The 11,208-nt window shown below is 38.8% G+C and overlaps 4 protein-coding genes and 1 non-coding gene across 5 annotated transcripts in view; 3 read left to right on the forward strand and 2 right to left on the reverse strand.

Annotated features, from left to right (window-relative positions):
* Nucleotides 29-3,329, forward strand: LOC104753024 (probable serine/threonine-protein kinase At5g41260). Its single transcript, XM_010475297.2, has 10 exons — nt 29-530; nt 614-834; nt 935-1,070; nt 1,144-1,277; nt 1,357-1,462; nt 1,555-1,640; nt 1,767-1,955; nt 2,094-2,246; nt 2,367-2,480; nt 2,601-3,329. The coding sequence occupies exons 1-10, from the start codon at nt 449-451 to the stop codon at nt 2,841-2,843; spliced, it is 1,464 nt and encodes a 487-aa protein (XP_010473599.1). The 5' UTR covers nt 29-448; the 3' UTR covers nt 2,844-3,329.
* Nucleotides 3,584-3,655, reverse strand: TRNAC-GCA. Its single transcript has one exon. It is a non-coding gene; the product is annotated as a tRNA-Cys (tRNA).
* On the forward strand, nt 4,054-6,312 carry LOC104753025. The gene is made up of 3 exons (XM_010475298.2): nt 4,054-4,242; nt 4,352-5,779; nt 5,870-6,312. The coding sequence occupies exons 2-3, from the start codon at nt 4,418-4,420 to the stop codon at nt 6,143-6,145; spliced, it is 1,638 nt and encodes a 545-aa protein (XP_010473600.1). The 5' UTR covers nt 4,054-4,242; nt 4,352-4,417; the 3' UTR covers nt 6,146-6,312.
* Nucleotides 6,451-6,899, reverse strand: LOC109129647 (defensin-like protein 278). Its single transcript, XM_019238162.1, has 2 exons — nt 6,790-6,899; nt 6,451-6,705 (listed from the first exon to the last, which is right to left on the reverse strand). Exons 1-2 carry the CDS (start codon nt 6,842-6,844, stop codon nt 6,548-6,550), a joined length of 213 nt encoding a protein of 70 aa, XP_019093707.1. The 5' UTR covers nt 6,845-6,899; the 3' UTR covers nt 6,451-6,547.
* LOC104754160 overlaps nt 9,497-11,208 on the forward strand; it is a 6,387-nt gene continuing 4,675 nt past the window's right edge. The window contains exon 1 of the mRNA XM_010476299.1: nt 9,497-11,154. Within this exon, the coding sequence (XP_010474601.1) occupies nt 9,497-11,154 (1,658 nt within the window). The remainder of the gene's footprint in view (nt 11,155-11,208) is intronic.

Consider the following 11,208-nt stretch of genomic DNA (forward strand, 5'->3'; position numbering starts at 1 on the left):
ATTCTGGCAAAGTTCTCTGCTTTTGTCTCTCCAACAAAAGGATAGAAAAAAAAAAAAAAAAAAAAAAAGCAAAACACAAAAGAGAGAAAGTTGCAGAAAACAATCTCTCTGTTCTTTGAGCCTTTCCCTTTGAGCTCACCACACGGGCGGCTCTCGATTTTGTCATTTCAACTTTTTCTCTTTTTCTTCTTTAAGTTTCTATTTTCACAGATCGTTTTCTCAGATTTTGACCCTTGAATTTGGTTTTTGTTCTTCTTCCTCGTATAGTAGAAGAACATCACAAAAACTGTCTTTTTCTTTCTTTTTTTTTGGAATTCTGAAGAGATTCTTCACGGATTTGATCTGTTTAAACTATATAAAGTCTTGATTTTTATAAATCAGCTTAAAAAAGAAGACGCGGTTTAGGGTTTATGGTTTGACTAGGAAAAAAACAAAAAATCATACTGAAATGGGTTGTGAGGTTTCCAAGTTATGTGCATTTTGTTGTGTATCAGAACCTGAAGGATCTAATCATGGAGTCACAGGGTTGGGTAAAGATCGAGTCTTTTTGTTTTTTTCTAGGGTTTGTTTGGTTTCTCTATGATTGAATTGGATTTTGTTTTTGTTGCTTTAGATGAGGATAGGAGAGGTGAAGGGAATGATTTGCCTCAGTTTCGTGAATTCTCAATTGAGACGTTAAGGAACGCTACATCAGGATTTGCTGCAGAGAATATAGTTTCAGAGCATGGTGAAAAAGCTCCAAATGTTGTGTATAAAGGGAAATTGGATAATCAAAGACGTATTGCTGTTAAACGGTTTAATAGGAAAGCTTGGCCTGATTCTCGTCAGTTTCTGGTAATAAATAGCATTTGTTCTTTGAATTTTGCTTTGTAAAGTCTTTTTTACCTTTTTTATATGTCAATCTGAATCTCTTTTGAGTGTGTTCTTTAAATAGGAGGAAGCTAGAGCTGTTGGTCAGTTAAGGAACTATAGAATGGCAAATCTTCTTGGATGTTGTTATGAAGGTGAAGAGAGACTTCTTGTTGCTGAGTTTATGCCTAACGAAACTTTGGCCAAGCATCTTTTCCATTGTAAGTTCTTGAACTTATTGTAACTATTTTTAGCTATATGCTTCTGTATTTAACTATTCTTTTGGGTTTTTAGGGGAGTCACAACCGATGAAGTGGGCGATGCGACTAAGAGTAGCTTTACATATTGCTCAAGCTTTAGAATATTGTACTGGCAAAGGACGTGCGCTCTACCACGACTTGAATGCTTACAGAGTTCTCTTTGATGATGTAAGTTCAGCTTCACTTCTTACTTTTGTCTCCGTTAATATGTGCATATGAGAAAATAATCATGTTTTGTCTTTTGTAGGACTCAAATCCAAGACTTTCGTGCTTTGGTCTGATGAAAAATAGTAGAGACGGGAAGAGTTACAGTACCAATCTGGCTTTCACTCCTCCCGAGTATCTCAGAACAGGTATTTACTTGAAGTTTTGCATATCAGTTTTCTTTATCTGGATTGTGGCTCGCTTTCTTTTGACATATTAGTTTGTGTGTTTGTTTCTACAGGTCGGGTAACACCAGAAAGTGTGATGTACAGTTATGGAACTCTGTTGCTTGATCTTCTTAGTGGAAAACACATTCCTCCAAGCCATGTAAGCTTATGATTTAAGATACTAAATCAATCAATCTCCACCAAATCATTGCTGAGCATCGATCAAATCTCCTTGAGAAAAGTGTATCTTTCTAACTAACACTTTACGTGTTCTGTGTATTATTAGGCGCTGGACCTCATAAGGGACAGGAACATTCAAATGTTGATCGATTCATGCCTGGAGGGTCAATTTTCGAGTGACGACGGGACTGAACTAATACGGTTAGCTTCTAGATGCTTGCAGTATGAGCCCCGAGAGCGTCCTAACCCGAAGTCTCTAGTTACTGCAATGATCCCACTACAGAGGGATCTTGAGGTGCTTTCCTGCTACCATTAACTTGTCTACTTTCCATCTATCTTTCGCAAGCTCTTCTTATATTTTGATTACTTATCTATTTTTGCTTTCGAGAAGTTTATTTCCGACACTAATAAGAAACTTGTTAATTCATGTAAGACTCCTTCTCATGAACTGATGGGCATACCAAGCAGCGCCTCAACCACACCCCTTTCACCACTTGGAGAAGCGTGCCTAAGAACAGATCTAACTGCCATACATGAGATTCTTGAAAAGCTTAGCTATAAAGATGATGAGGGTGCAGCCACAGAGGTTTCTTTCTTAATTCTTAACCTTGTTATTAATTATACTCTCGTAATTGTCTCACTGTGTATTCTTTGTTGCAAGCTGATCACCTTTTTTTGTTTGCTTGTTCCTCTGCAAAAATTTCAGCTTTCGTTCCAGATGTGGACCAATCAGATGCAAGACTCGCTGAACTACAAGAAAAAGGGTGATGTTGCTTTCCGACATAAAGACTTTGTAAATACCATTGACTGTTATACCCAGGTTAGATCATTTCTACTGCCATTGTTTTGCGTCTTTTCAGTTTAAGTTTCTAGATAAAGGGTAGTGTGTAAATCTGTGCAACGTTATGACATAAACTGATGAAAAAATGTGTTTGGACAGTTCATTGAGGGCGGGACAATGGTTTCCCCTACTGTATATGCAAGAAGAAGTCTGTGTTACCTAATGAATGAGATGCCGCAAGAGGCGCTGAATGATGCAATGCAAGCCCAAGTGATATCTCCTGCTTGGCATATCGCATCGTATCTTCAATCTGTAGCCCTGTCAGCTCTAGGACAAGAGAACGAAGCACATGCTGCTCTTAAAGACGGAACAATGCTCGAAAGCAAAAGAAACACACTATGATGATGCTGATAACAGAAAACACAAGAGGAAACTAAAAGGTATCTCCTTACATTAACCGAAACGCCCCGTAGGCTTTTGCAGAATAAGATCAAAATTTCACCATCATCCTTTGAAGTAGAAGCTACAACTCAGTTCTTTTGTCGTGTGCATCATCATCATCATCACTGGTCAGTTTCGGGGTTTCGTCTCATATCTCTTTCCTTTACTTTTTATTTTATTTTCTTTCAAATACTAGAAGAAGCATTCATTTGGTGTACTACCTCGAATTGGACTCCTTTTCTGTTTATGGTTACTGGCATGATGAACATTTCCCTGACATATAGAAGAAAAAGTTGCGTACTTTGATCGGACAAAAACTGGAAATGGTGTGGTTGTGAATTTGCTTTGATGGGTTCTTCCATGATTTGTAATCTATGTTTTATAATATTTGTAATGTAAAGAAGAGAGCATTTTTGGAGTTTTTAATGATCTTTTGAGATTTGCATATCTGGATTTGTTCTTGTTTCTTATTTGTCTTGGATTCATTCTTCAGATCTCAATACTAATTCATACTTACCCACCCAAAGGCCACAAACACAGGCATATAACAATTAATTAGTCAGAGGAATCTTAATCTAAACAGATTTCTGTAGTTAGTTGTATTTTATTCTAAAAAAAATCAACAATGATCATATTAAATCATAATGTTGTAGGACACCTGTAACGCATAAAAAATAAAATATTGGCTTTCGCAATAAAAAAGGGCCCAACCGGGTTCGAACCGGTGACCTCTCGATCTGCAGTCGAATGCTCTACCACTGAGCTATGGACCCTTGGATGTTCAAACAATACCTGCAGTATTATATATAATTGTTTTTAAAATTGGGCTTCTATCGAAGCGTCTGTAAAAGCCCATTAACAAAGCAAAATACATGATTTTTATATGGGAACTATTAAATCCCTTTTAGATATGCATTTCTCTCTACTAAACTACTTGAAAGAGAGCTAGCTGTACGTACTTTTCCTATTTTAATGTAACGGTCATCAATTAGTTATGATGCATATGAATAAAGGTCTTTCCTTTAAACCACCCTTGAGGATCACTACTCTGAAACCATCAATTGGTATTTGATTGTTACTTTTTGCACACCCTTTCTATGATTGGCTTAGACTGCAAGTGAAATATAGCTTTTTTGTGTAACTTTAGTCTGTTGCTTTCATTACATTCACAACTACTTGATTCCTATGTTACTTGTGGTGGGGCTTTAGATCTGTAAGAGCGTATCCAGAAATTTTTTTGACTTCTCTATCAATTAAGAAAAGTTTGCAATTTTCAACTTCTCTCGCTCTTTGTAAAAAAAGGTTCATAATCAGTGACGGTTTCCTCAAGAAGTTGCAGAGTCAGATTCTGCTGTGATTGGTAAGTGATCCTTTCTACATTCTCATTTGCATTGTCTTGTTTGTTTGGTTTAGCTTCTTTGGTATTACAGTACTGATACATGTTCTTGCCTTGAACAAATCTTCTGCAGAAAATTTTGGTCATTTGCTAATGGTGATAGAGGTTAGTTAATCTATATACAGAATCAGCAAAAAAGATGGCACAGAGTTCTGAAAATGTTCTTCCTACTCTACGAGATTTCTTCGATTCCAAAAAGCCAGGGGAAGAAGATGAGTTTATGTTTTATCGGGTCCTTAACTCCTCATGCAAGAAACCTCCAAAACCGGGAAACAAGGCAAAGGAGAGACATGGTTTCTTCTTCAATCAAGGCACCAAGGAGAGAAGCAGAAGGAACATATCAGATGCTGAAAAGTTTTCAGTGGAGCAATATTCTTCTGGTGGTTTTTTTGGGGTACGGTTGAACACCAATGGGAGACAACAGCAACAACAACAACAACTACGATCAGCTAAGCCTACAGAGAGAAACATGGAACCAAGATTGCAAAAGTCATTCTCGGCTAGAATGCAATTGCCCTTTATGTCTTCTTCAAAGGGAAGCAATCAGTATTCTTCTACGAATAGTTCAAGCTCAACAAGCTGGTTTAGCCGTATTAAGAAAATGTCCAATCCGTTTTCAAATCGAAATCCTCTGATACCTAAATCAGGTGAAATGGTGTCAAGAAACAAGTCCTTGAGAAAGTCTTCACCTGTTCATCTACATGCTTATCTCAGTATCGAATATGAACTTGGGATGCCTGTTTTCACCTTTTCTCTGGACCGCCCTGATGATGTATATATGGCCAGTGCAAGAATGGATGATAATGACTCCCGGTTTGTCTATTCGTTTCGCTATCTCGGTGGTAGAAGCAAAAAGAATTTTGGCGAACAGCGGTTGAATGTTTCAGGTAAAGAATCTTCACTAATAGGACAGATGCAAGTTTCAACTCAGATCTGCTTAGAGGCAGAACCATATGAAGATCTCGTGGAATCAACTGTGTCAGAATTCGTTCTTTTCGACATTGCACGTGCAAGAAGAAGTGGCTTCAAGCATGAAAACATGTCAAGACAGAATAGTTTCAGACGAGGAGGATTAGACCTGAGTCAATCGATATTCTCGGAGACAGAGAACTCTGCATCTGATCTAAGACAAGAAAAGCTGCCGAGGCAGAATAGTTTCAGCCGAGGATTGATGCGTAGTCTATCAAAACATTCAGAGACCTCTGCATCTGATCCTTGGACAGCCTCAGAGTTACATCCAGGCCTAGAGATTGCAGCAATTGTTATTCAAGACTCTTCTTCAAACAGCAAACTCTCGAGTCATCGTGAGATGAAAGTCATAGTTCCAGCAGGAAACCACGGTTTACCTGATACTGAAAACTCATGTCCTACACCGATACTGCAAAGATGGAGATCAGGTGGAGGCTGTGACTGTAGCGGATGGGACATGGGATGTCACCTTTTTGTTCTAGAATCTCCAGAACTCACCAACAATCAACAGGGTTTGGAACTTTTCATAGAGGTAAGAATTTGTTCCTTGTGGTACCAAAGTGTAATGTATCAACCTGTCTCTTTCTTGATCTTGACATATGAAAACAAAACTGTGTTTCAGGGTGATAAGGAGATCACACCAGCAATGACAATGGCATTCATCAGAGAAGGACAATATGAAGTTAACTTCCACGCAAAGCTCTCAGCATTACAAGCATTCTCAGTGTGTGTAGCCGAGCTGCACAGAAGTGAAGTTTCAAGAGGAGAAAGAAGCAACTCTTTGTCTAGATGCAGTTCACTCAGGGAGCTTATCGACATGGAAACTCCGGTGGATACAAGCGATGTCCCTTCTTCTTTCATGCCTAATGTCACCTTCTCTCCGATTTCAAGAGTTTAAGACACATCACATAGTAATCTCTAGCTTCTTTCTCTTGTATATATATATATAGTCATTATACATACCATACAAATAAGTATCACCAAGAATCTACCGGAATATGTTATTAAAGTTTAGGATAAAAAAATTTTCTTCCTTCTTCCTCATGACTCAAAGAAGTCATTTCTTTTCATATAGTTTTATATTTTTCTTGTTTCCACTGTCATATTTTACAGCTGAGTTTTAGTTATACGGTTTAGTGTCTAGCGATTTCTGCGTCGTCTGAATATGCAATTACGAAATTAAGTAGACGAACAAGGAAGCATAATTTTATTATTTGGTGGAATTAATCCAATGCAAAATATATTGAATCAGAAGCATAAGCATTTTCTTCTAGAGACAATGTGTGGAGGAGGGTGTTATCTAGCAACAATTAGGATTTCCTTCTACGCATTGACAACTATGATTTTGGCAGTTGTGGAATGGACCTCTGCAAGACTTAGCACAGTCTTCATTGGTATTGCATGGCATAGTCAATATATTGTTTGTGCTCTCTTGCATCCTCGCGCTCATCACCTCACCTATATATACATATACACACCTAACTCATTATTTTCACAACATTTATAAATAATATTTTTTCTTTTTAATAAGAGATTACTAACAAGAGGTAAGGAGAAGAACAAAGAAGAAGATGGTGAACGTGAAGGAGCTCTTCATGTTTCTTGCTGCTCAAAGTCTAAACGGCCGAGTGTTTGGAAAAGATACAAATTACTTGTACGATATTGTGTGTTTTTGACCTCATGTCTCAACGTTCATTTATATACAAAATTCTAGGGAGAGAGTTTAATATTTAAAAGTTAAAAGGAAATCAACCTTTGGTCAGAAAAAAAAAGGAAATCAACCTTAGCTATTCCTTTGATATTTGACTAAGGAATTTGACTGAATAATATACAGTATATGTGTCCTTCAAAAGTCAAAATTTCTATCTAAGCATATTAACTTTTCAAAACTTGCCCAAAGGAGAAGAACAAAAAACAAAAATTATACATTAAAAAGCAATATTTTAGAGTTCTCAGAGTTTGATGTTGTTTCATCCCAATTCTTCTCTAGTGGATTGTATTGTTTTGGTTTGGGCTATGAGTTCTCGGTATTCTATGGGGAATTGGGGATCAGCCACACACAAAAAAAAAAAAGTGTTTTAAGCTATGTTTTTGGACGATAACGAACATATCACACACCTAATCGAGTATTCGTTAAGAGTAATGCGTTATTATTGATTTTATTTGAACGTAATTGATTCTAATAATATTAACTTAAACACATTTGGGTTATCAGTTTGGTTCCGATTTAAAACCAAACCAAACCGAATTGTTTGGGTTGAGGAAAAACATAACCAAATAGTTTGAGTATATATTTTGGTTTGGGTTGGTTCGGTTATTATCTGTTTTAATAAGTAAAAATATACTTACATGTCTCTCTAGTTGAACTTTAAATTGATAGAGATCTCCATAAGTCTAGTCTAGACTTAATAGTACAAAGCTTTACATAGCTAATAAATAAATAAAAATAATATTAATATATCTATATATTTAAATTGATGGAGATTTCATGAAATTAATAGTCCAGCGTTAAAACAACGCCACAAGAACAAAGAAAGGAAAAAAGAAGAGTCGTCCGCGAAAGAAAAAGGAGATGACGCTTATGGATGAGCTCAGAGATCTGGATCTTTTGGGCGAAGGGGAAACAGTTATGATTCCAGATCTGGAGAATGAAGATCTTATTGAAGAAAACTCCATGAGCATCATCGTTCGCTGTTTAAATCCGTCAGTTCATAAAGTGGGTGGACTAGTGAAGGCTCTCCCTACAATCTGGGGCTTCGATGATAGAGTGCGGGGAAGAAGTGTAGGGGAAGACCGTGTCCAATTCTTCTTTGAGAACGAAGGAGACCTTCGTCATGTCCTTCTGCGAGGGCCGTGGTTTGTCAATGGCTGGATTGTATCCCTTGACCAATGGATTCCAAATCCAGGAGCAGATTTTCTTAATAGGATACTATTTTGGATTCAGATTAAGGGACTTCCAGTCCATCTTCTGAAAAAACAAGCGGTGGAAAGCATTGTTGAACCAATGGGGAAGATAGAAGCGGTGGAATTGCACGCAAAGAACTCTACTTCGGTAGAGTATGTTAGAGCAAGAGTTTGGATTATTGCAGATGAACCTCTTCAGTTTAGAAAAGTTGCAAAATTCAAGTCGGGGGAGGTAATTCCTGTAGAGCTAACTTATGAGAAACTTCTTAAGGTTTGCTTGCTCTGTAAAAGATTGACACATGATCGATCAATTTGTCCATTCCAAGTTCATGAACCATCAAGGAATGTGGATCAAATCCCGAAAAGGAAAGGACGACAAACAGAAAGATCTGCAACTTTCAAGGCTCAAGCCAAGGGTAAAGGCAAAGCAGTGGAGAAAAATGACACAGACGGAATGGCTGAAAGACCCCATAGTAATGCTCAGTGTGTTGGTCTCTCGGTTTCTCTTTCTGATCCTTCTCCGAAAGGTATAACTATCAAGGATAAACTGCAGTGGTCAAATAAGGGCAACAGAGGGTGCAGAGAAAGACAAGGAAGTTCCCAGCAGCCACTGCAGGAATGGAGACCGAAGGAAAGGGTTGCAGATAACTCAACCAAGGAAGTTGGGCCTGGGGCATCAGAAGACTTAGGCACTTCCCTTTCAAAACGACGAAGGCAATCAGGAAGTGAGGAAAGACAAGCTAAAAAGGCTAAATTAGGGTCAGAAGGGAAGAATGATCTCACCCCCTCGGTGTTCTTACGTCTGGGAAGTAGTGGTGAAAAGTCGAATAGCGGTGGAAGGAAGAGGAACAAGTCGGGTGAAGAAGGAGCAGAGAAAGGAAACAAGAAAGTCTCTCCTTCAGTTTTTGAGAGATTGGGATCAAACTCCTCCCCGTCTGGTTCCAAATCTCAAGATAAGTCCATTCCAACAGATCAATCTGCACATGTTGGAACTCAGGGAACTCATGGGTCGAATCATTCTGCTTCATCTAAAGCAGCATATCACAGGAACTCTTCAGATCATTTATCTGATGGTGCCAATGATACATTTTTGAAAGAAGGGTTGATGGTTAATTCCAACCCTTCGAAGTCATCATGAGAATACTGAGTTGGAACTGTCAGGGGGTGGGGAATACCCCTACAGTTTGACATCTACGGGAGATACGTGGTCAGTATCTGCCTGAAATAATATTCCTCTGTGAGACCAAGAAAAAAAAGAGATTACTTGGAGAATGTGGTAGGACATTTAGGATACTTTGACTTGCACACGGTGGAACCAACAGGGAAGAGTGGTGGTCTGGCGTTAATGTGGAGAGACTCGGTGGGGATTAAAATACTTCATTCTGATAAGAGGATCATTGATGTGCAAGTGAAATGGCAGGATAAAGTTTTCTATCTGTCGTGTATCTATGGTGACCCTGTTAGAGGTGCAAGAGGAGGTGTTTGGGAAAGATTGACAAGGATAGGGATCTCTAGAAGTGGACCATGGATGTTAACAGGCGATTTCAACGAATTGGTGGATCCATCAGAGAAGATAGGAGGGCTGAGAAGAGAGCTGGCAACATGTCTGGAATTTCAACAAATGCTTCGAGCATGTGGCCTTTGGGAGATCAAACACAGAGGTTATCAGTTCTCTTGGTTCGGGAACAGGAACGACGAACTGGTGCAGTGCAGATTGGACAGAACAGTTGCAAACCAAGAATGGTCTAAGTTATTCCCACAAGGACAAGCCACCTATCTTAAGAAAGTAAGTTCGGATCACAGTCCATTGATAAATTCTCTGATGGGTGAAAACTGGAGGAAATGGGCTAGCTTTAAATATGATCAGCGATGGGTGCAAAGGGAAGGCTTCGTGAATCATTTCAATCAAGTATGGAATTCAGAAGAAGTGCGACAAGCGGATTCTTTAGTCGCAAAAATATCTTTATGCAGAAAAGGTATATCAAGATGGAAAAGACAGAGTAAGCTAAATTCTGCGATTAGAATCCAGTCTTTGCATCACCAGATTGATCTTGCTACCCAACAAAGGCACTCTAACCCAGAAGAAGTGCATCGGCTCAAACAAGATCTTAATGCAGAACATCTTCGAGAAGAAATCTTCTGGCAGCAAAAGAGCCGATCTAGTTGGTTGAACAATGGGGACAAAAATACCAAGTACTTTCATGCAACGACCAAAAATAGAAGAGCCCAAAACAGGATCCAAATTTTAGAAGATGATGAAGGTAAACAATGGTCTGCTGATAAAGATCTTGGAAGAGTGGCTGAGCAGTTTTTCCGGAAGTTGTATACTTCTGAAGATGTGGGATATAAACTGCAGATGATGTCAGAGATAATTCCTCTTATTTCCAGGGAGATGAATGAGTATCTTCTGACTGAAGTAACAGTGGAGGAGGTTAAAAGAGCTGTTTTTGACATCAATCCAAATAAATGTCCAGGCCCAGATGGAATGACAGGTTTCTTTTTCCAACAGTTTTGGGATGTCATTGGCGAGGACATAGTTAATATGGTCAAGACGTTCTTTCAATCAGGCAAATTGGAGAAGGATATTAACAGAACAAACATCTGCCTGATTCCAAAGAAGTTGAAAGCAGTGAAGCTTGCGGAGTTCCGGCCAATAAGTCTAAGTAATGTGGTGTACAAAATCATCAGTAAGGTGATGGCAAAGCGCTTGACGAGTCTATTGCCAGACATCATTTCAGAAACGCAAGCAGCTTTTATCAAGGGAAGACTTATCACTGATAATATCCTGATAGCTCATGAACTCCTTCATGCGCTTAGCTCAAATAATAAATGTGCGGAGGAGTTTATAGCCATCAAAACTGATCTATCAAAAGCTTTCGATAGAGTTGAGTGGCAGTTTCTAGATGATGCTATGCAATCCTTGGGCTTCTCTGAACATTGGCGGGCTATGATTATGGAGTGTGTGAGCAGCGTTCAGTATCAAGTCCTCATTAATGGGTCCCCGTATGGAGATATTCGACCAACAAGAGGCCTCCGCCAAGGGGACCCATTATCACC

Source organism: Camelina sativa, chromosome 16 (genome assembly GCF_000633955.1).
Source record: "Camelina sativa cultivar DH55 chromosome 16, Cs, whole genome shotgun sequence".
Taxonomy (NCBI): Eukaryota; Viridiplantae; Streptophyta; class Magnoliopsida; order Brassicales; family Brassicaceae; genus Camelina; species Camelina sativa.

What these genes read in the sequence shown, in the direction of transcription:
- LOC104753024 (XM_010475297.2), top strand. Translation starts at nt 449, where the DNA reads ATGGGTTGTGAGGTTTCCAAGTTATGTGCATTTTGTTGTGTATCAGAA. An exon ending in TCATGGAGTCACAGGGTTGG is followed by an intron (nt 531 to 613) that starts GTAAAGATCGAG and finishes TTGTTGCTTTAG; the next exon opens with ATGAGGATAGGAGAGGTGAA. An exon ending in ACAGAGTTCTCTTTGATGAT is followed by an intron (nt 1,278 to 1,356) that starts GTAAGTTCAGCT and finishes TGTCTTTTGTAG; the next exon opens with GACTCAAATCCAAGACTTTC.
- LOC104753025 (XM_010475298.2), top strand. Translation starts at nt 4,418, where the DNA reads ATGGCACAGAGTTCTGAAAATGTTCTTCCTACTCTACGAGATTTCTTC. An exon ending in GTTTGGAACTTTTCATAGAG is followed by an intron (nt 5,780 to 5,869) that starts GTAAGAATTTGT and finishes ACTGTGTTTCAG; the next exon opens with GGTGATAAGGAGATCACACC.
- LOC109129647 (XM_019238162.1), bottom strand. Translation starts at nt 6,844, where the DNA reads ATGAAGAGCTCCTTCACGTTCACCATCTTCTTCTTTGTTCTTCTCCTT. An exon ending in TGTTCTTCTCCTTACCTCTT is followed by an intron (nt 6,706 to 6,789) that starts GTTAGTAATCTC and finishes ATGTATATATAG; the next exon opens with GTGAGGTGATGAGCGCGAGG.